Raw genomic sequence first — 19561 nt, 5'->3', positions numbered from 1 at the left:
TCACTACTAATTTTTATGGTGCTATTACAATGAATAAACACTATGAAGCATCCTGAGAATTAAACATTTTAAAAGAAAGTATTACACATTTTCCTGTTTAGGAAAATAATACTCCATTAAAACCATAATTTTTGGAATTTGGAGAATTTCTGTTAAGTTTTGTAACATTTGTTATAATGTTGACTTTTAAAGTAAACATTTACTTGCACTTTTGTTATTAGTATTATTAATCTTATCATTGTCCTTATATGAAAAGTAGAAGTCTGTGATTTTGGTTGATGAGTGTATTTTTCATTTCAGCTCATCTTTCATGGTGGTATACTTGACTGCCTGTGTGTTATCTCTGATACAGAGGATATAATTCTTGCTAAACTAAAAGGGCAAAACTGACATCTGCCTATTGTAGTTTATTACTGTTTAACCACAGTGGATAACTTCTGGGGAAAGTATTTGGTTGGTGCAAAAGTAATTGCGGTTTTGCAGTTGAACTTTGCCATTTGATATTGGAATACATTCTTAAGTGTGGTTATATTATACATTGTTTTAATGCTCCTTTTTTTTTTTTTTTTTGCTAATAACTTACTTCTTGTTGTTGTTGTTCAGTCACTAAGTTGTGTCAGACTCTTTGTGACCCAATGAATTCCAGTACGCCAGGCTTCTCTGTCCATCACTATCTCCCTGAGTTTGCTCAAACTCATGTCCACTCAGTCAGTGATACCATCCAACCATCTCATCCTCTGTCGCCCCCTTCTCCTCTTGCCCTCAATTTTTCCCAGCAAATAACTTACTACTTCTGTTTATTTTATATTTATTTTATATTACAGAAATGATGTTAGACAAAAAGTGAATTTGAGTGATGTTTTGAGTTCAAGATGGGTCATAAAGCAGTGGAGACAACTCACAACACCAACAACACATTTGGACCAAGAACTGCTAACCAATGTACAGTGCAGTGGTGGTTCAAGAAGTTTTGCAAAGGAGCCTTGAAGATGAGAAGTGCAGTGGCCAGCCATCAGAAGTTGACAATGACCAACTAACTGAGAGCATCATTGAAGATGATCCTCTTACAACTGCATGAGAAGTTGCCAAAGAACTCAACATCAGCTGTTCCATGGTCATTCACCATTTGAAGCAAATTGGAAAGGTGAAAAAGCTTGATAAATGGGAGTCTCATGAGCTGACTTCAAATCAAAATGAGCATCATTTTCTCTTATTCTATGAAACAATAAATGAACCATTTCTTGATCAGATTGTGACATGTGATGAAAGTGGATTTTATATGACTCCCAGTAAGAATCAATTCAGTGATTGGACTGAGAAGAATCTCCAAGTTCACTTCAGTTGTTCAGTCGTGTCCAACTATTTGTGACCCCATGGACTGCAGCATGCCAGGCTTCCCTGTCCATCACCAACTCCCGGAGCTTGATCGAACTCATGTCCATCAAGTGGGTGATGCCATTCAACCATCTCATCTTCTATCATCCCCTTCTCCTCCTGACTTCAATCTCTCCCAGAATCAGGGTCTTTTCCAATGTCAGTTCTACACATCAGGTGGCCAAAGTATTGAAGCTTCAGCATCAGTCCTTCCAAAAATATTCAGGACTGGCTTCCTTTAGATTGACTGGTTGGATCTCCTCGCGGTCCAAGGAACTCCCAAGAGTCTTCTCCAACACCACAGTTCAAAAGCATCAATCCTTAGGCACACAGCTTTCTTTATGGTCCAACTTTTACATCCATACATGACTAATGGAAAAAACATACATTTGACTAGACAGACTTTGTTGGTAAAGTAATGTCTCTGCTTTTTAATATGCTGTCTCGGTTGGTCATAGCTTTTCTTACAAGGAGCAAGCGTCTTTTAATTTCATGGCCGCAGTCACCATCTGCAGTGATTTTGGAGCCCAAGAAAATAAAGTCTGTCATTGATATCATTGTTTTCCCATCTATTTGCCGTGAAGTGACGGGACTGGATGCCATGATCTTAGTTTTTTGAACGTTGATTTTTAAGCCAGCTTTTTCACTCTCCTCTTTCACTTTCATCAAGAGGCTCTTTAGCACTTCTTCACTTTCTGCCATAAGGGTGGTGTCATCTGCATATCTGAGGTTATTGATACTTCTCCCAGCAATCTTGATTCCAGCTTGTGCTTCATCCAGCCCAGTATTTCACACGACGTTCTCTGTACATAAGTTAAAGAAGCAGGGTGACAATATACAGCCTTGACGTACATCTTTCCCAATATGGAACCAGTCTGTTGTTCCATGTTCAGTTCTAACTGTTGCTTCTAACTCTTGACCTGCATACAGATTTCTCAGGAGGCAGTAAGGTGGGCTGATATTCCCTTCTCTTTAAGAATTTTCCAGTTTGTGTGATCCACACAGGCTTTGGCGTAGTCAATAAAGCAGAAGTAGATGTTTTTCTGGAACTCTCTTGCTTTTTCTATGATTCAACGGATTTTGGCAATTTGATCTCTGGTTCCTCTGCCTTTTCTACATCCAGCTTTAACAGCTGGAAATTCTCAGTTCACGAACTATTGAAGCCTCCTTTCTTGGAGAATTTTGATCATGACTTTGCGAGTATGTGAAATGAGTGCAATCGTGTGGTAGTTTGAACATTCTTTGGCATTGCCTTTCTTTGGGATTGGAATGAAAACTGACCTTTTCGAGTCCTGTGGACACTGATGAGTTTTGCAAATTTGATGGCACACTGAGTACAGCACTTTCACAGCATCTTTTAGGATTTGAAATAGCTCAACTGGAATTCCATCACCTCCCCTAGCTTTGTTCATAGCAATGCTTTCTAAGGCCCACTTGACTTCACATTCCAGGATGTCTGACACTAGGTGAGTGATCACTCCATTGTGGTTATCTGGGTCATGAAGATCTTTTTTATATAGTTCTTCTGTGTATTTTTGCCACCTCTTCTTAATATCTTCCGCTTCTGTTAGGTTCATACTATTTCTGTCTTTATTGTGCCCAACTTTGCATGAAATGTTCCCTCTGTATCTCTAATTTTCTTGAAGAGATCTCCAGTTTTTCCCATTCTATTGTTTTCCACTGTTTCTTTGCATTGGAAAGATTTGCTATTTTTGGGATCTCTGCATTCAGATGGGAATATCTTTCCTTTTCTCCTTTGCTTTTAGCTTCTCTTCTTTTCTCAGCTATTTGTAAGGGCTCCTCAGACAACCATTTTGCCTTTTTGCACGTCTTTTTCTTGAGGCTGGTCTTGATCACTGCCTCCTGTACAATGTCACAAACCTCCCTCCATAGTTCTTCAGGCACTCTATCAAATCTAAACTTTTGAATCTATTTGTCACTTCTACTGTATAATCATAAGGGATTTGATTTAGGTCATATCTGAATGGTCTAGTGGTTTTCCCTATTTTCTTCATTTTAAGTCTGAATTTGGAAATAAGGAGTTCATGATCTGAGCCACAGTTAGTTTCTGATTGTTTTTGCTGACTGTATAGAGCTTCTCCATCTTTGGCTGCAAATATATAATCAATCTGATTTTGGTATTGACCATCTGGTGATGTCCATGTGTAGAGTCTTCTCTTATGTTGTTGGAAGAGGGTGTTTGTTATGACCAGTGCATTCTCTTGGCAAAATTCTGTTAGCCTTTGCCCTGCTTCATTTTGTACTCCAAGGCCAAACTTGCCTGTTACTCCAGGTGTCTCTTGATTTCCTACTTTTGCATTCCAGTCCCCTATGATGAAAAGGACATCTTTTTTTGGTGTTAGTTCTAGAAGGTCTTGTAGGTCATCATAGAACTGTTCAGGTTCTTCGGCATTAGTGGTTGGGGCATAGACTTGGATTACTGTAATACTGAATATTTTGCCTTGGAAACGAACAGAGATCATTCTGTCATTTTTGTGACTGTACCTAAGTACTGCATTTCGGACTCTCTTGTTGACTATGAGGGCTACTCCACTTCTTCTAAGGGATTCTTGCCCACAGTTATACATATAATGGTCATTTGAATTAAATTCACCCATTCCGGTCCATTTTAGTTCAGTGATTCCTAAAGCACAACCCCAAACCAAACTTACGACAACAACAAAAAAAGGTCATGGTCACTGTTTGGGGGTCTGCTGCCAATCTGATACACTACAGCTTTCTGAATCCTGGCAAAACCATGATATCTATAAGTATGTTCAGCAAATCGATGAGATGCACCCAAAACTGCAACGCCCGCAGCCAGTATTAGTAAACAGAAAGGGCCCTATTCTCCATGACAACACCTGACCGCACCTCACACAACTACGCTGCAAAAGTTGAACGAATTGGGCTATGAAGTTTTGCCTCATCCGCCATATTCACCTGACCTCTCACCAACTGACTACCACTTCTTCAAGCATCTCAATAACCTTTTACAGGGAAAACGCTTTCTCAACCAGCAGGATGCATAAAAAGCTTTCCAAAAGTTCCTCATATCCCAAAGCACAGATTTTTATGCTACAGGAATAAACAAAGTTATTTTGTTAGCAAAAGTGTGTTGATTTTAATAGTCTCTATTTTGATCAATAAAGATGAGTTTGAGCCTAATTATAATGATTTAAAATTCATGGTCCAAAACCACAATTACTTTTGCCCCAACCTAATACAGTGCACTGAATAAGGTGATTTATTTATTTATTTATTTTTTTAGCGTCTGATAAAATTCCAAAGCACTTAACACTCTCCTCACTGGGGTCATTGCAGAGGCTCCGGCTCCAGGCCACTGAAATGCAGCTGCTTCCGGCCTGGTAAGAAGCTGCTAGTTAACAGCTGTACAGCCTCAGAGCTCCACACTCAAGACCTTGAAGAGGACCTCACCACACCCACTTAAATAACATGTAGTATTATTTTCGAATAACGCGGTCTTGTGTTTTGCAGATGTACCTGGAACTAATGAACAGAAGTCCTTTCTGCTCACCTGGACCTTTCTCAACTCGGTTTTGGCAATTTTCTTGCCAGATCTGAAAAATTTATTCCCCCTCTTTTTTTTCCACCCCCACCATATACCACTTTTATCATCTAACCGATGGAACCCAGTTCATTCTTTTTCACTGAATGGCTGGAGGAAGGGAAAATTAGGGAACTGAATGGGGGGAAGGGTGGTGTTAAAAATACCTTTGCGGGGCGCCAAGCAACCTTGGGCTTCCCTTGTGGCTCAGCTGTTAAAGAATCCGCCTGCAAAGCGGGAGACCTGGGTTCAGTCCCTGGGTTGGAAAGATCCCCTGGAGAAGGGAAAGGCTACCCACTCCAGTATTCTGGCCTGGAGAATTCTATGGACTCTATAGTCGATTCAGTCGCAGAAAGTCGGGGCACGACTGAGCGACTTTCACTTTCAAGCAACCTTACCCCCAAGTGTCCAGTCCTAACTCCTGATTCCCTTCTCTTGGGCAGGACTTGGACGGCCCAAGGATGAGGCGAACTGAGGGAGACCGACCGGAGCCTCCGTCTGCAACCCTCCCTCCACCTCTGTGCCACCTCGGGCTGCATTTTCTGGACCGGAAAAAAAAAAAAGAGCGAGGAGCACACTCGTCCCGGCACCCGCCGGGCCTCGGGGCGGTGATGGACCGTGGGCCACCAGGGGAGGAAGGCGAGTCCGCGGCCCCGCGGCCACTTTGATTGTTGCGCGCCTCCAACTTCACAGAGTGCACCGGTCGGGGAGGGGGCCGGTGGGGTGCAGCCCGGCCTCCGCCCAGAGCGACCTGGGTCCTCGCACGGGGGAGGAGCTGCGGTGCGAAAGCCCCAGCCGCCGCCCGCGGTCTCAAGGCCAGCCGCCCGCGTTCTTCCGGCCCCGCAGCCCGCGGCGGGGGAGGGGCCGTCGCCGCCAGCGTTCTCCCGGCCCCCTGCGGCCGGCGGAAGGGCCTCGCGCATCGCGGAAGCGCGGCCGCAGCTGTGGATCAGCTGCTGGAGGAGGCGGAGAAGGAGAGGGAGGAGTCTTGGAGGGGGTGGAGGGAAGGGGAGGGAGGGGACCGTCAGGAAGCCGCGAACGCCACCGAGTGTCTGCACACCTCGCTCCGTCTCTTGCTATGGCTGGTTAAAAGAACCAGCCGGATCGCAGCGCGGGGGGAGGGCCGGGTGGGGGGGTGGTGGAGAGCGGCGGCCGCGCGTGAGGCCGAGGGAGGGGCGGCGGCGCGAGCGAGCGGCGGCGGCGGCGGCGGCGGCGGCGGTTCCAGCATGAAGAGGAGAGCTGGCCTGGGGGGCAGCATGAGGTCAGTGGTGGGCTTCTTGTCCCAGCGGGGCTTGCATGGGGACCCCCTGCTCACTCAGGACTTTCAGAGGAGACGCCTGCGAGGCTGCAGAAACCTCTACAAGAAGGACCTCCTCGGCCACTTCGGCTGTGTCAATGCCATTGAATTCTCCAACAATGGAGGCCAGTGGCTGGTCTCAGGTAAATCAACCCCCTTCCCCTCCCCGCGCCTCCCAGCCCCCTTCCAACCTCCCCTTTCCGCTCTCTCTCTCTCTCTCTCTCTCTCGCCACCCTCCTCCTGCCCTCCGTCCGTACCCCCTCCCTCCTCAACCCACACCACCCCCCCCCCTTCTTCGGTGGTGGGAAGGTGGGTGTCAGATTAAAACCCTGGCTGGGGGAGGGTGGAAGGGGAAAGAAGAGGATGTCTTCTATTAAAAAAAAAAAAAAAGACCTAAAATGGTTGACAGGTCCTTAATTCGCTTTATCCCGAGTGTAAAGTGATCTGTCCTGATGACTGCCCTGGAAGTGTGGGTTGGCGAGGGGGTGGGTGGGGGGGCGAGGTTACGGCCTGACAAAGTTTGATGGGAAACTCTTTGCCTTCGTGTACTTTAAAAGGTGCGGGGGGCCTTTGGGCGATTTGGAGGGGGAGGAGGCCGAGGCGCGCCTGAGGCCGGGGTTGGGGGGAAGGGAGGGGGAGCTCGCTCCCCTCTTGCCGGCGTCCTGGGAAGGGGCCTTGGGGGGGCCGTGGTAGGGCGGTGACAGGGTCGGGGCTGCGACTCCGGGTGAGCCGAGGGGAGGTGACGGGCGGGTCCCTGTGGGCCGCCCCCCTCGGCGCCCTCAGGGGCCCCAGCGCCATCTCCTCGGGTCCTGGGGGTGGCCTCTTCCGTGTCTTGTTTTTCTTCTGGTTTCGGGAGTGCCGAGGACTCTGGAAGGCCAAGGGGCACCGGCCTGAACTTGAATGCGCAACTTGTGAGGGCAGGGGGTGAGGGGGGGGGTGGGGGGGGCGACCCCGGGAGACTGGTTGGCGGGAGCCGCGAGCCCGCACCCCCTTCCCCCCGCGCCTGCCCGTTGCAGGTGGTCTCTGTGCCTCCTCCTCCCGCCCACCTGGGCTTGATTGCCTCCCCCCCGCCCCACTCCCGTGGCTCTCCCTCCGGTGTGGGGTAGGTGGTGAAATCGAGGCCGGGGCTCCGGCCGGGCAATGTAGGCCTCGCTCTCCCGGGGCTCCTAGCGACAGGCAGCTGAATCGATAGCCTATTGCTCCCGGGGAGGCCGGAGCCGGGCGGGTGGTGGCGACAGCTGCCCCGGAGGAGGTGCGCCTGCGGCCCCTGGGGGCGCTCGCCGCCGCCCTCATCTGGGGGGTCGTGGGCCCAAGGCGGGCGAGTGGGGATGGGGTACGCTGGGGGCGGCTCCCCGAAACCCGGCCCAGGGTACGAGGGCGAAGACGGCTGATCTGGCGTTCCCGCTCGCCTTCTACCCTCCCTACCCTATCCCTTTTCCTACGTCTAGAGGGAGGAAGGGGGAGCCCTGCGCTGGACGTGGCGCTTCGCTTCACCCAGCCCGGTCCCTGAATGGTTTTCTAATTTACGTCAGTGGGCAGCTCGCCAGAAACTTCTGGGATCCTGGCAAAGCATCTATCGTCTTCGCGAGTAACTCTTCGCGAAGTGGCACGGGGCGTGCCGTCCAGTTTTGGGGTAGCAGAGATAAGACTTGGGATCCTTTCACGATAAGCCTTCTGGGGTTTCTTCAGGACTGACTTGACTTCTCCACATCGTATCGTTTTCTCTTTGACTAGGTAGAGTTTGGCCCTAGATAATTTCCTGAAGACATCTGATATTCCACTTCGAGGCATAACCCCAAACAAAAGCTTCCTTCCCCCACAGGGCAAGAATGAGGGGAAGAGCTGTTACAAGAGCTCAGTTTTTTCCCCTACTGCTACTTCTGTATTCATCATACTCTGTCTCCTTCCTAGACTGATTTATTCCTACAGAGATATTCCCAAGTAAATGTACCCTACAGAGTGAGGGAATTTTGAGGTGGGGGGGACGGGGAGGTGCTATTACAGACTGAGCTAATTAAGCATGTTGATTAAATGATAAATGCAGTCATACATTGCTCAATTTAACACGCTTTTAAAAAATAACAGATTTATTAAAATATAATTCACATGCCATACAATTCATCCATTTAAAGTTCATTAGAACTTTTTTTTTTAAGGCGATAAAAAGTTGCCTCCTCTCTACCGGTTTTCCTTGTGTTGTATGTTCCCTTTTGTCTTACATGAGCCCCATTTTCTCTAGACTTGACCAGTTCATTTTCTGTATCTTAATTTTAGTCTATAGAAGAGCAGGGCCCTTTCCACAGGGCAGCTCTGGTGAACCTTCTGATTCTAGGCGTAAGTAGCCCATCTGCATCAGTACTTCCTGGGTTCCAGCCTTCTTTGCCTCTTTCTCCTCCTTCCCCTCACACTTCCTCTAGCTCAGTTCTTCCTATTTGCTTTTTATATACTCCTATCCCTTTCCGAGTCTTGTAGTAGGCTTTTTCCTGCTCGTCCAGTTTAGCTCAGGTAGTGTTAGCTTTTGTTAGCTTTTCTTAGTTGTTCCCAGAAGGTAGGTAGAGTTTTGGTTAAAAGCCTTATTAGTTTATTTTTGTATTATGAATATAACTTATACAACAGAAAGGTCCTCCTGTTTGCTTCAGATAAGGAAACCCCCTCTGGGAGTCATAAATATACCTTCACTTGTTAAAGCTAATTAAATTTTGTTCTAGAAAGTCTTTCAGTAATCCTCCCAAATTTAAAACTATTTAAGGTATCATATTTACATTTTATCTATCATTGTTCTTTAGCAGTTAACACCTGAGGGGAAGAGCACCAGGTATTTTGAGGCTTATGCTATCTATCCCTAATGTTTCACCAAAATGTGGTAAGAGGTCAGATGAGATTACTTCTATGCATTTTGTTATAGTTCTTAAATCTTGTCTGGATTGGTTAAAGCCCTCAAATGTGATGATTATGATGATATAATGTTCCATAGAAAAGAAGATCAGATTTGTGGTTACCAGAGGCAGGGGTCGGGTCAAGGGGTAAGGAATTGGGTGAAGGCAGTCAGAAAGTACAACCTTCCAGTTATAAGATAAACAGGTACTAGTAATGAAATGTATAGTGCAATTGTTAACACTATTGTATGTTATATATGAAAGTTAAGAGAGTAAATCTTTCAATTCAGTTCAAGTCACTCAGTCATGTCCAACTCTTTGCGACTCCGTGAACCACAGCACGTCAGGCCTCCCTGTCATCACCAACTCTCAGAGTCTACCCAAACCCATGTCCATTGAGTCAGTGATGCCATCCAACCATCTCAGCCTCTGTCTTCCCCTTCTCCTGCCCTCAATCTTTCGCTGCATCAGGGTCTTTTCAAATGAGTCAACTCTTCGCATCAGGGGGCCAAGGTATTGGAGTTTCAGCTTCAACATCAGTCCTTCCAATAACAAAAAATTTTTTTTTCTATTTCTTTAATTTTATATCTATATGAGCTGGTGGACCATTCAGTAAACTTACTGTGATTATCATTTCTTGATATATGTAAGCCAAATCATTATACTGTACACCTTACAGTGCTGTGTGTCAATTATGTTTCAGTAAAACTGGAAGAACAGTTTTTTTAAAATGATAGATTGTCCTTAGTTTGTTCACTGTTTTCATTTTCTAATTGTTTAGGCAGGCTCACATTTCTTTCAACTGACACACGCTATCTGGGTAGGGTTTTTTTGTTGTTTGTTTTTTCTTTTAAATTTTGTTTGGTCATGCTGGGAGGCTTGTAGGATCTTAGTTCCCTGACCAGGAATTGAACTGGGGCTGTGGGAGTGAAAGCGCAGCGTCCTAACCCCTGGACTTCCAGGGAATTCCCTGGTACATACTATTTGTTAGAATTAACTTAGACCTAGGGCAAAAATATTTGCATGAATCCTGTGGCCTTATAAACAATTCTGTTTGTTAAGGACACGTCATTGGTTTTTTGTTCTAACAGCTAGCCCCTTTTCCAGGGCACAGTAAGTCCAGAAGATATTAAGAGTAAAGCAGAGAAAACCAGGAAGGAGAAAAGGTGCTCAGCTGGGAAGTGAATGTAGGACATCAATAAGTAGGAGGATGGTTTGGGGGCGTTTTAAAATACAAAAGTACTTTAACCTAAAAAATATTTTTGTTTGTTACTGTAAAGGGTGTTACTGTGGTATCACACAAGGCAGTGTGGTATAACATACACATGGTTAAAATCACTGCTAATTCCATGGACAAGAGGATCCTGGTGGGCTACGATCCACGGATTCGAAGAGTCAGACATGACTGAAGCGATTTAGCACAGCACAGCACACATTGTTTAATGTGTGACCTTAGTCAAGAATACCCACTCCAGTATTCTTGCCTGGAGAATCCCGTGGACAGAGGAGCTTGGTGGGCTACAGTCCACAGGTCCCCAAGAGTCAGACACAACTGAGCGACTTCACTTCACTTTCACTTAGTCAAGTTGCTAAACTTTTCTTTCCTGATGTGAGCAGGGAATACCAGCACCCACCTGAAGGGCTGTTGTAACAACTACATTAGGCCAGGTTTGGTTTGGGTAATGAACAGAGTGCCAGGCCTCTCAGAAAAAATGCTGAGTTTGTTTTCTTTCCCGTTTATACTTAAAACTCATGTCGTAATTAGCTGACTCTTGTTCTTAAGAGTGCTGGTAATGAACGTGCAAATGGGGCAGACAGGATAGTTTTGTGACTTTTTGATGTGGAATGAGGAGGCACAGAATGGTATGGAAAAAGTCTGGAATTTGGTGTCACATGATGTTGGAAGCTCTTCTAGTCTCAAATTGTTTGAATATAGGCAAGTCCTAATCATTCCTCATCAGTAAACTGGGATTCTCAAATTGTTTGAATATAGGCAAGTCCTAATCATTCCTCATCAGTAAACTGGGATTATCAAATTACTGTCATTACCTAACAAGAAGGTGTATTCAGTGAAATGTTATATGTGAAGGTACTTTGCAAACTGCATAGGTTTGAGTGAACATTACTGTCTATAAAGGACAGCTTATGCTTGATGCTTGCAGGTTTCATCTTAGAGTATTTAAGGGTGTTGATTCTTTTGAGAGAGGTAAGGAACAACAAATGTATGTTGAAATGCTGCTTATGAGAGATCCTAACACCATCAAAGAGGTTATGCTAGTGCACTTATTTAGGGCATAGCCTAGGCTTACCTTTTGAGTCTTTGGTTGCATCTGATTTTTTAAATTGCCTCCATTGCCTCCTCTTTGTTGGTGTTTAGTTGCAAAGTCATGTCTGACTCTTTGTGACCCCTTAGACAGTAGCCTGACAGTCTTCTCTGTCCATGGGGTTTCCCAGGCAAGAATACTGGAGTGGGTTGCCATTTCCTACTCGAGGGAATCTTCCCAACCCAGAGATTGAACCTGAGTCTCCTGCATTGGCAGGCATATTCTTTACTGCTGAACTACCAGGGAAGCCCTGCCTCCTCTTGCGTTTCTCCTTTTCCCTCGAATGGAAATATGTTTACTTCAAAGTCTTTTTATTTTCTCCTGGGGAAGAAGATTAACATCTTCCTGAGATCTGATTGTAAGACCAATCAGAATGTAGCTCTGGGGGAATTCCTGGCGGTCCAGTGGTTACAACTGGGCATTTTTCACTGCCAGGGCCAGGGTCAGTCTTTGGTTGGGAATTGAGATCCTGGAAGCCAAAAAAAAAGAAAAAAAAATGTAGCTCTGTATATATATATCTCTGCTTTCTTGTATCTTATAAATGGTTTGTATAAACAGACTTAGCAGTAAACAAAAATATTCAGCTCTTTGGGATAAGAGTTGCTGTAATATCATTTACCCTGAATTGATGCTTAAGGCCTTGGAACTTGTAGCACCAGCAGATTAATAGCCCATAGTGAGAAGTTTTGAGTTATGGTGAGAGATTATGATCTCTTTTTTAACCCTTATGACCCAATGTAGAAAAAGCACCTTCAGAACCTTTTCAGATACCATCAGCAACTACACTATTTCAAAGTGTTAATTAAGTAGGAGCTGTGAATGGGGAGAGGCACTTAATTACTTGGTCATAATATTTATAATTGGACTCACTATTTAGTCCTATTTCTGTTTTCTGTGGGTCTCCGACTTCACTTATCATTATAAGTATCCACAGTTACACATAGAGGTTAAGAGCATAAATTCTGGATTGAGAGTGCCTCGGGATGAAAATCAACTAAACTGCTTGCTTACTGGGTTACCTTTGACAAGTCACTCATCCTTTGTGTTTCCGTGTTCATACAATAAGGACAGTGATACATCTCACGGGGTTGTGATAAGTGTTGAATGAAATAATACTTGTAAAGTTTTTCTAACAAGGATCTAGACCATACTGTTGCTCTGGTTGCTGCTCCTGCTGCAGTTGTTGTTACTGTTGTTGTTTAACTTGAACCTCACAAAAAAGCTTTTAAGAGAGTGACACCTCAACATCTAACATTTATTGCAGATGGCACAGAACAGTGTGAAAAATTAAGAATGATCTCAGTGAGGGGAACTATTAGAAACGCTTTATGAATAAGCTTAACCCCATACTATTGGCACAGCATAATTTTAAGCATCAAATAATAGCTGTGATAATAACTATATGCTTAATTGGAACCTGTTAACTGATGATCATTTCCTGTTGCCCAGTCACCAGCTGTATTTCTTTTGCGGGGGTGGGGGGTGGGTTGGGCCACTAAGTTTATGTAATTAAGCTTTATTTATTTATTTTTAATTAAATTAATTTTTTTGTCTTCACCTTGAGGTATGAGGAATCTTAGATCTTCCCTGACCAGGGATTAAACCCACGGTCCCTGCAGTGGAAGCACGCAGTCTAACCACTGGACTACTGACGAAGTCCCTATATTTCATTTTATGGAATCAGTTTTCTGTAAATTAACTCTTGTAAGAACATATTACCTGTAGGTAAAGTGTTTGGCTTTAGCCAGTTAAATGAATTCTGACTTTATTAATAAACTTCTCACATGTTTAATTAGAATGAATATCTTGGTCCAGGGGTTAGTTAATCAGGAGAAATATGGCCAGCTTTCTGACAGAAGCTTTTGTAGTTACATACATTTTGACATGGTGATTAGGAGAATCAATTCTTGGATTTTCTTCTGGGCTTTTCTATTTACTAATAATTCATTGCTGTGAAGGTGTTAAATTTTATTCTTTGGTCTGTTAGTTCAACAAATAGTTTTTGAGCACATACTATTTATAAGACAGGAGCTATGGGAAGTGCAGAGATGATGAATCAGGTGTAAATCATACTTTTAAGCTTTCATTTGCGGAACCTTTACTTCTCAGTTGTAACAGTGCATGGTCCTTTAAAAATTTTCTCTTCTGCTTTATGATACTTTAATAGATATTTGATTTTTCTCTGGTTTTTAGTGTTTAATATAGCAAAAATCCCCTTCTCTGTTAGCCTGAGTAGGAAAAAAAGATGGCTTATAGAAATGGCCTTGGAGGACACTGCTATGATAAATTTTAGAGATCATGTCACAAGGATATGGTATCACAGATATTTATAGACACATATTATTTTTCCCACTCGTTTTTCAGTCAACTAATTGCTCTCTATCAAAGACTGGCAAATTTAAAATTATGGCTGGGTGTGTCACTTTTGCTTTAAAATAACCTAGTGAGTTTTAATTGATGGCCACCAGTCTCATTAGACATTATAAGTACATCAAAAAATTGTCTTTATGTTCATTATTGTTCAGAGGATCATCACTGAATTTAGTACAGTTTTTGATCCCTAAGAGTTCTGAAGAGCCGTGGCCCTCAGTTGTGTATCCTGGCCCCACACTGAAGAGAGGTGTCAGCCAGGTACAAGTGTGTGCTCATTCACTTGATTACTGGTAGATTTGGATGTGAAGTAGTTGGAATCATTTAGATCAAGGACACTTTATTGACCAGTAAAACTTGAGACCCAGGAGTGCTGCTTTCTGAATTCTGAGTTAAGTGGGTTCATTTGTTTTCTCATGCATTGAGCAAGGTGAAGAGCACTTTCATTGCTTATAAACAGTGTTTAATTTTGATCTTTTTGTTTTCTTTTTCATGGTTTCAAGAAAGAAGTAATTGCTTTTCTTACTGTTTTAGTCTGAATTTAAATACTCAAGGGTGAAATTATAGCCTTTTAAGGTTAAAGGAACCAAAATCCTAATTCAAATGAAGATTATGTAGGTTAGGAAGGAATCAATTTTATTTTCAATTCTTGATGACCCACATTATATTAAAACTATTATCTCTTCTAGTTTAAGAACTGAATATTGATTTGTTAAGATCACTCCAGGCCAGGCTTCAGCAATACGTGAACTGTGAACTTCCTGATGTTCAAGCTGGTTTTAGAAAAGGCAGAGGAACCAGAGATCAAATTGCCAACATCCGCCGGATCATGGAAAAAGCAAGAGAGTTCCAGAAAAACATCTATTTCTGCTTTATTGACTATGCCAAAGCCTTTGACTGTGTGGATCACAATAAACTGTGGAAAATTCTGAAAGAGATGGGAATACCAGACTACCTGACCTGCCTCTTGAGAAACTTCTATGCAGGTCAGGAAGCAACAGTTAGAACTGGACACGGAACAATAGACTGGTTCCAAATAGGAAAAGGAGTACATCAAGGCTGTATATTGTCACCCTGCTTATTTAATTTATATGCAGAGTACATCGTGAGAAACGCTGGACTGGAAGAAACACAAGCTGGAATCAAGATTGCCAGGAGAAATATCAATCACCTCAGATATGCAGATGACACCACCCTTATGGCAGAAAGTGAAGAGGAACTCAAAAGCCTCTTGATGAAAGTGAAAGAGGAGAGTGAAAAAGTTGGTTTAAAGCTCAACATTCAGAAAACGAAGATCATGGCATCCGGTCCCACCACTTCATGGGAAATAGATGGGGAAACAGTGGAAACAGTGTCAGACTTTATTTTGGGGGGCTCCAAAATCACTGCAGATGGTGACTGCAGCCATGAAATTAAAAGACGCTTACTCCTTGGAAGGAAAGTTATGACCAACCTAGATAGCATATTCAAAAGCAGAGACATTACTTTGCCAACAAAGGTTCGTCTAGTCAAGGCTATGGTTTTTCCTGTGGTCACGTATGGATTTGAGAGTTGGACTGTGAAGAAGGCTGAGGGCCGAAGAATTGATGCTTTTGAACTGTGGTGTTGGAGAAGACTCTTGAGAGTCCCTTGGACTGCAAGGAGATCCAACCAGTCCATTCTGAAGGAGATCAGCCCTGGGATTTCTTTGGAAGGAATGATGCTGAAGCTGAAACTCCAGTACTTTGGCCACCTCATGCGAAGAGTTGACTCATTAGAAAAGACTCTGATGCTGGGAGGGATTGGGGGCAGGAGGAGAAGGGGACGACAAAGGATGAGATGGCTAGATGGCATCACTGACTCGATGGACGTGGGTCTGGGTGAACTCCGGGAGTTGGTAATAGACTGGGAGGCCTGGCGTGCTACGATTCATGGGGTTGCAAAGAGATGGACACGACTGAGCGACTGAACTGAACTGACTGAATGCTTAGATTATTGTGGAAACATGAAATTACTTTTATTTTTTACTTAATTTGTGTTCTTTAAATTTTTTGCTTTTAAGTTATGAATAACCTACATTAGTTAGGTTACCATTTGCCAAAGTGTGGGTATACAAGCTGATTTTAAGGGATCTTTGAATGAATATTTACATTTTAATAGTACATTTATTTTATACAGATTAGAAAAGTTAACTAACATGTATAAAATAGCTTTCATGGATTTATTGCTTAAGGTGAGGCTAAATTTTTTAAAGTTCTTTTAAAGAAAAATGACAGTGGCTGTGTTATGTAGATACGGCAAAAATCAAAAGTTGATCTTGACTGACTGGGAAATACTACTTTAGAAAACCTATTTGGTTTCTTCCTTCTTTCTCATGGAATCAGAGAGATGGAAAGATCTTCATTTTATGGAAGAAGGAGTGGAGAAGTAGAAAGGTGACTTGCCCAGAGTGCTTGGTTAGTCTTTGGCAGTGAGGACTAAGTAGGACTCATTGCTCCTAGGCAAGTGCTGCTTGTAGGTTACCTTTTAATAGTTTTCTGCCCCTGCTTATCAGGCAGGAGACCTTTTCTGGAGCTCTTCGAAACAGTTCAAAGCTGAATGTTAGCAATTTCTGAGCACATGTCCAACTCTAGTTGCTCTTCTTAGATGATAAATTGTATTGCTATGTTTTGATTAAATAACTTATTTCAAATAGGTATGTTATGTTTATTCATTTAAAATATTTACTGAGAACACACTATGTCTGCCTCCTTAATCTCAATAATACCTCTGAGTTACTTTTTAAAACATTTATTTAGCAGATAGTGTGTGGAAATGCCAGGCCCTCTGCTAAGCACTTTGTATGTCTTATTTACCACTTGCAGAATAGCCAGTGTTACTTATGATCTAGAAAGATAGGGGATTTGAAGGTTTTGTATTAATTGTCATAACTAAGTGCTAAAGAATCAAAAGAAGACACTGATAAATGACTGCTGAGGATTCTGTAATGAGAACAGGTAGGGCGTTAGTGGGCTGCCCTGGTGGCTCAGATGGTAAAGAATTTGCCTGCAATGTGAGAAACCAGGGTTATCGAGAAGATGCCCTGGAGAAGGGAATGGCTACCCAATACAGTATTCTTGCCTAGAGAATTCCATGGTTAGAGGAGCCTGGTGGGCTGCAGTCCATAGGGTCCCACAGAGTCAGAGTGACTGAGCGACTAACACTCATTCACTCACTCAGGGCATTAGTGGAAAAATGGATACTGGAATTCATTGTCTCTCGTTAAAAGAAAATGAAATAGAATTCTAGGAATGAAATAAGAGTTTTTTACTACCTTATATATTACCTTAATCTTTGTAGAAAATTTGATTCCAATAGCTGCTTTCCAAATTTTTGTTCTTTTCAGCTTTAATACTTGTTACTCACCACTGCCAACATAATATAAGCTCCCTAAAATTTAACTCATTATCTTATATCTCCTGCTGATCTCTCAAAAATCTATAGTGCTCCCCAGCGTGTACCACATTAAGTAGGAATGGGTCATCTGGTGTTTGAGATATTACTGTTTATAAAAATAAATGTTTAACAGTGACTTATCTGGTAGTCCAGTGTAAGACTGCACTTCGACTGCAGAGGTGCGGGTTCCATCCCTGGACGGAGAACTAAGATCCCATTGTAGTGCTATCAAAAACAGGAATAAAGAAAAAAATGTTTGACAATAAATTGAAGCTTAGAGAAGTTAAGTAACTTGTGAAACCTGTAGTTTGTGGTGAAGCTGGATTTCCAGCCTGGGTCTGCATGAGTTCTGAGACATGCTGCTAACTGCTCTGAAATTTTTAGAATGTTACATACATTTTAAAAGGATTTGACCTTTCCCCTATATTCTCATCTCCCTATGCTATCACTCTGGTGTGCTAAATGGTTTTTTTCCCCTTTATGTGAAAACAGGAAGGGGTTGGTGGGGTTGAGGGGATGGATCATGGGCTTGGAGCCAATAATAGGCACAGTTCTGATCACAGCTTCAGTTCTCACCTCTCAAGATCTCTCTCAGGACTAAAACTTACTTCACCTGGATTTTGGTTTTGGGAGTCTTCTAAAGTCTTCTTCCCTAACACTGCATGTTTCATGCTTGCTTCTATAAACCATGTGACTAACTTCATACTGGGTTAAACTCACCTGCTTTAGTCTGAATAGGAGTGGCTATACATACTCTGGTTACCAAGTTAGTTCCTATTCCCCATTTACCTCACTAGAAGTACAAACAATATATATGTATTCACTGAGCCTGTGATTTGAGTTTGATTTCTGCTGAAAGTATGCTGCTTGAGTATGTTTGGCTGAATTCCAGCCGACAGAAATAAGTGTATTTCCTTATAATTATACATGGGGAGAAAATATCTATGCCTGGGGTAGAGATAAATAATGTGCTTCAGAATAAACTGCTTTTTGGAAGAAGGTTTAAACAATGCAACGTGGGAGATCTGCCCATAAGTCGTTTGGAGGCACTTTTAACACTAACAAGGAGCATAGTGCTCTTGCAGGTCAGGTTAACTCCTGTCACCAGCAGTGTCACTCTGTTTCTGTAAAAAAGAAGGTGTTCTGGTTCCTTCCGGAGTTACTCACTGACTGGGTGAAAAAGGAGGATTACTCTTCAGATTCTGATCTTGGATTCCACTTGCCCTTACGTCAGTTTTTATAGGTCAGGGATTAAGGGGAAGAATTGACAACAGCGGTTTGTCACTTCAGATACCTGCTCTTCCCATGCCTTCATGTTCACACTTCTTTGTCACCTTGCTCACTCCTTGCACTTTGCAGTGTTAGATACCCGAGATTCTGTCATGTACCTCTTGGGATACAGAGTTGATATCCATTGGAGAGCAGGTCTGTGTGCTTTGAGTACTGTTTTCCTGTTAGGACCAGTCATAAAGGAGTTTATTCTAGAGGGCTGTGACGCGTAGGAATCACTGAGAAAATGGCACCAGAGGTAACTGACAAGTTTATATTCTACCCAAGGAGCAGAGATGGTATTAGCTGAAAGGCTGATTTCCATCTTCCCTGTTGCCTCTGCTGGGGCTCCTGTGGTTGATAAGGTGAGGTAAGGTTTCGTCATATGGTCGATCAGCTAACTCTGTAGATCCCCTGCCTTTGCTTTGTTGTTGTTTAGTTGCTAAGTCATGCCTGACTGTTTTGCAACTTCATGGACTGTAGCCCTCCAGGCTCCTCTGTTCATGGGATTTTCCAGGTAAGAATACAGGAGTGGGTTGCCATTTCCTCCTCCAGGGGATCTTCCCGACCCAGGGATTGAACTCGCGTCTCCTGCGTTGCAGGTGAATTCTTTACCGCTGAGCCACTGGGGAAGCACCCCTGCCTTTGCTGGGGCACTTAACACCTAAGATGACCATATATCTGATTTACTTGGGACCCAGTTTCCCCATAGCCCTAATACAATGATGAGTGCTCTTTCATTCCTAAAAAGGTCCTGGTTTGGATGATAAGTCTAGGGCCACCTACTCATGATCATAAGAGCTGTCTGGAGCTCTGGTAGAACCAAAGCCTTAGTCTCTTCACTCCTCCTATTCACTGTTGAATGCCTCTGCTAGAAAAGCCTCCAAGCCTCCATTCTCCCCATGTCACGTCTTTCAGCTGCCACTTTGAAGGTATAAGTTTGAGAGGCAAAGAGGGTGGTTAGTCATTTTTCTCCTTGTCCTAGAAACCACCCCGCTCCCCGCCAAAAAACATGTTAAAACCATTAAGAAAATGCTAGCTCTAGAGGCTAAGTTACCTCTACCTTTCCATG

At 43.4% G+C, this 19561-nt stretch overlaps 1 protein-coding gene across 2 annotated transcripts in view; it reads left to right on the top strand.

Moving 5' to 3' along the window:
* Positions 1-6084: 6084 nt before the first annotated feature.
* DCAF5 (DDB1 and CUL4 associated factor 5) overlaps positions 6085-19561 on the top strand; it is a 93457-nt gene continuing 79980 nt past the window's right edge. The window contains exon 1 of one of the 2 annotated variants that reach the window (XM_027552257.1): positions 6085-6200. Coding sequence is in view for 1 of the 2 variants with exons in the window: in XM_027552256.1 (XP_027408057.1) it covers positions 6166-6379 (214 nt within the window). In the remaining variant the exon portion in view is untranslated. Of the gene's footprint in view, positions 6380-19561 lie in introns of both variants that reach the window. The other variant, XM_027552256.1, reaches the window with a different exon arrangement.

The sequence above is a fragment of the Bos indicus x Bos taurus genome, chromosome 10, assembly GCF_003369695.1.
Source record: "Bos indicus x Bos taurus breed Angus x Brahman F1 hybrid chromosome 10, Bos_hybrid_MaternalHap_v2.0, whole genome shotgun sequence".
Taxonomy (NCBI): domain Eukaryota; kingdom Metazoa; phylum Chordata; class Mammalia; order Artiodactyla; family Bovidae; genus Bos; species Bos indicus x Bos taurus.
This window is presented reverse-complemented; position numbering and strand designations above follow the sequence as displayed.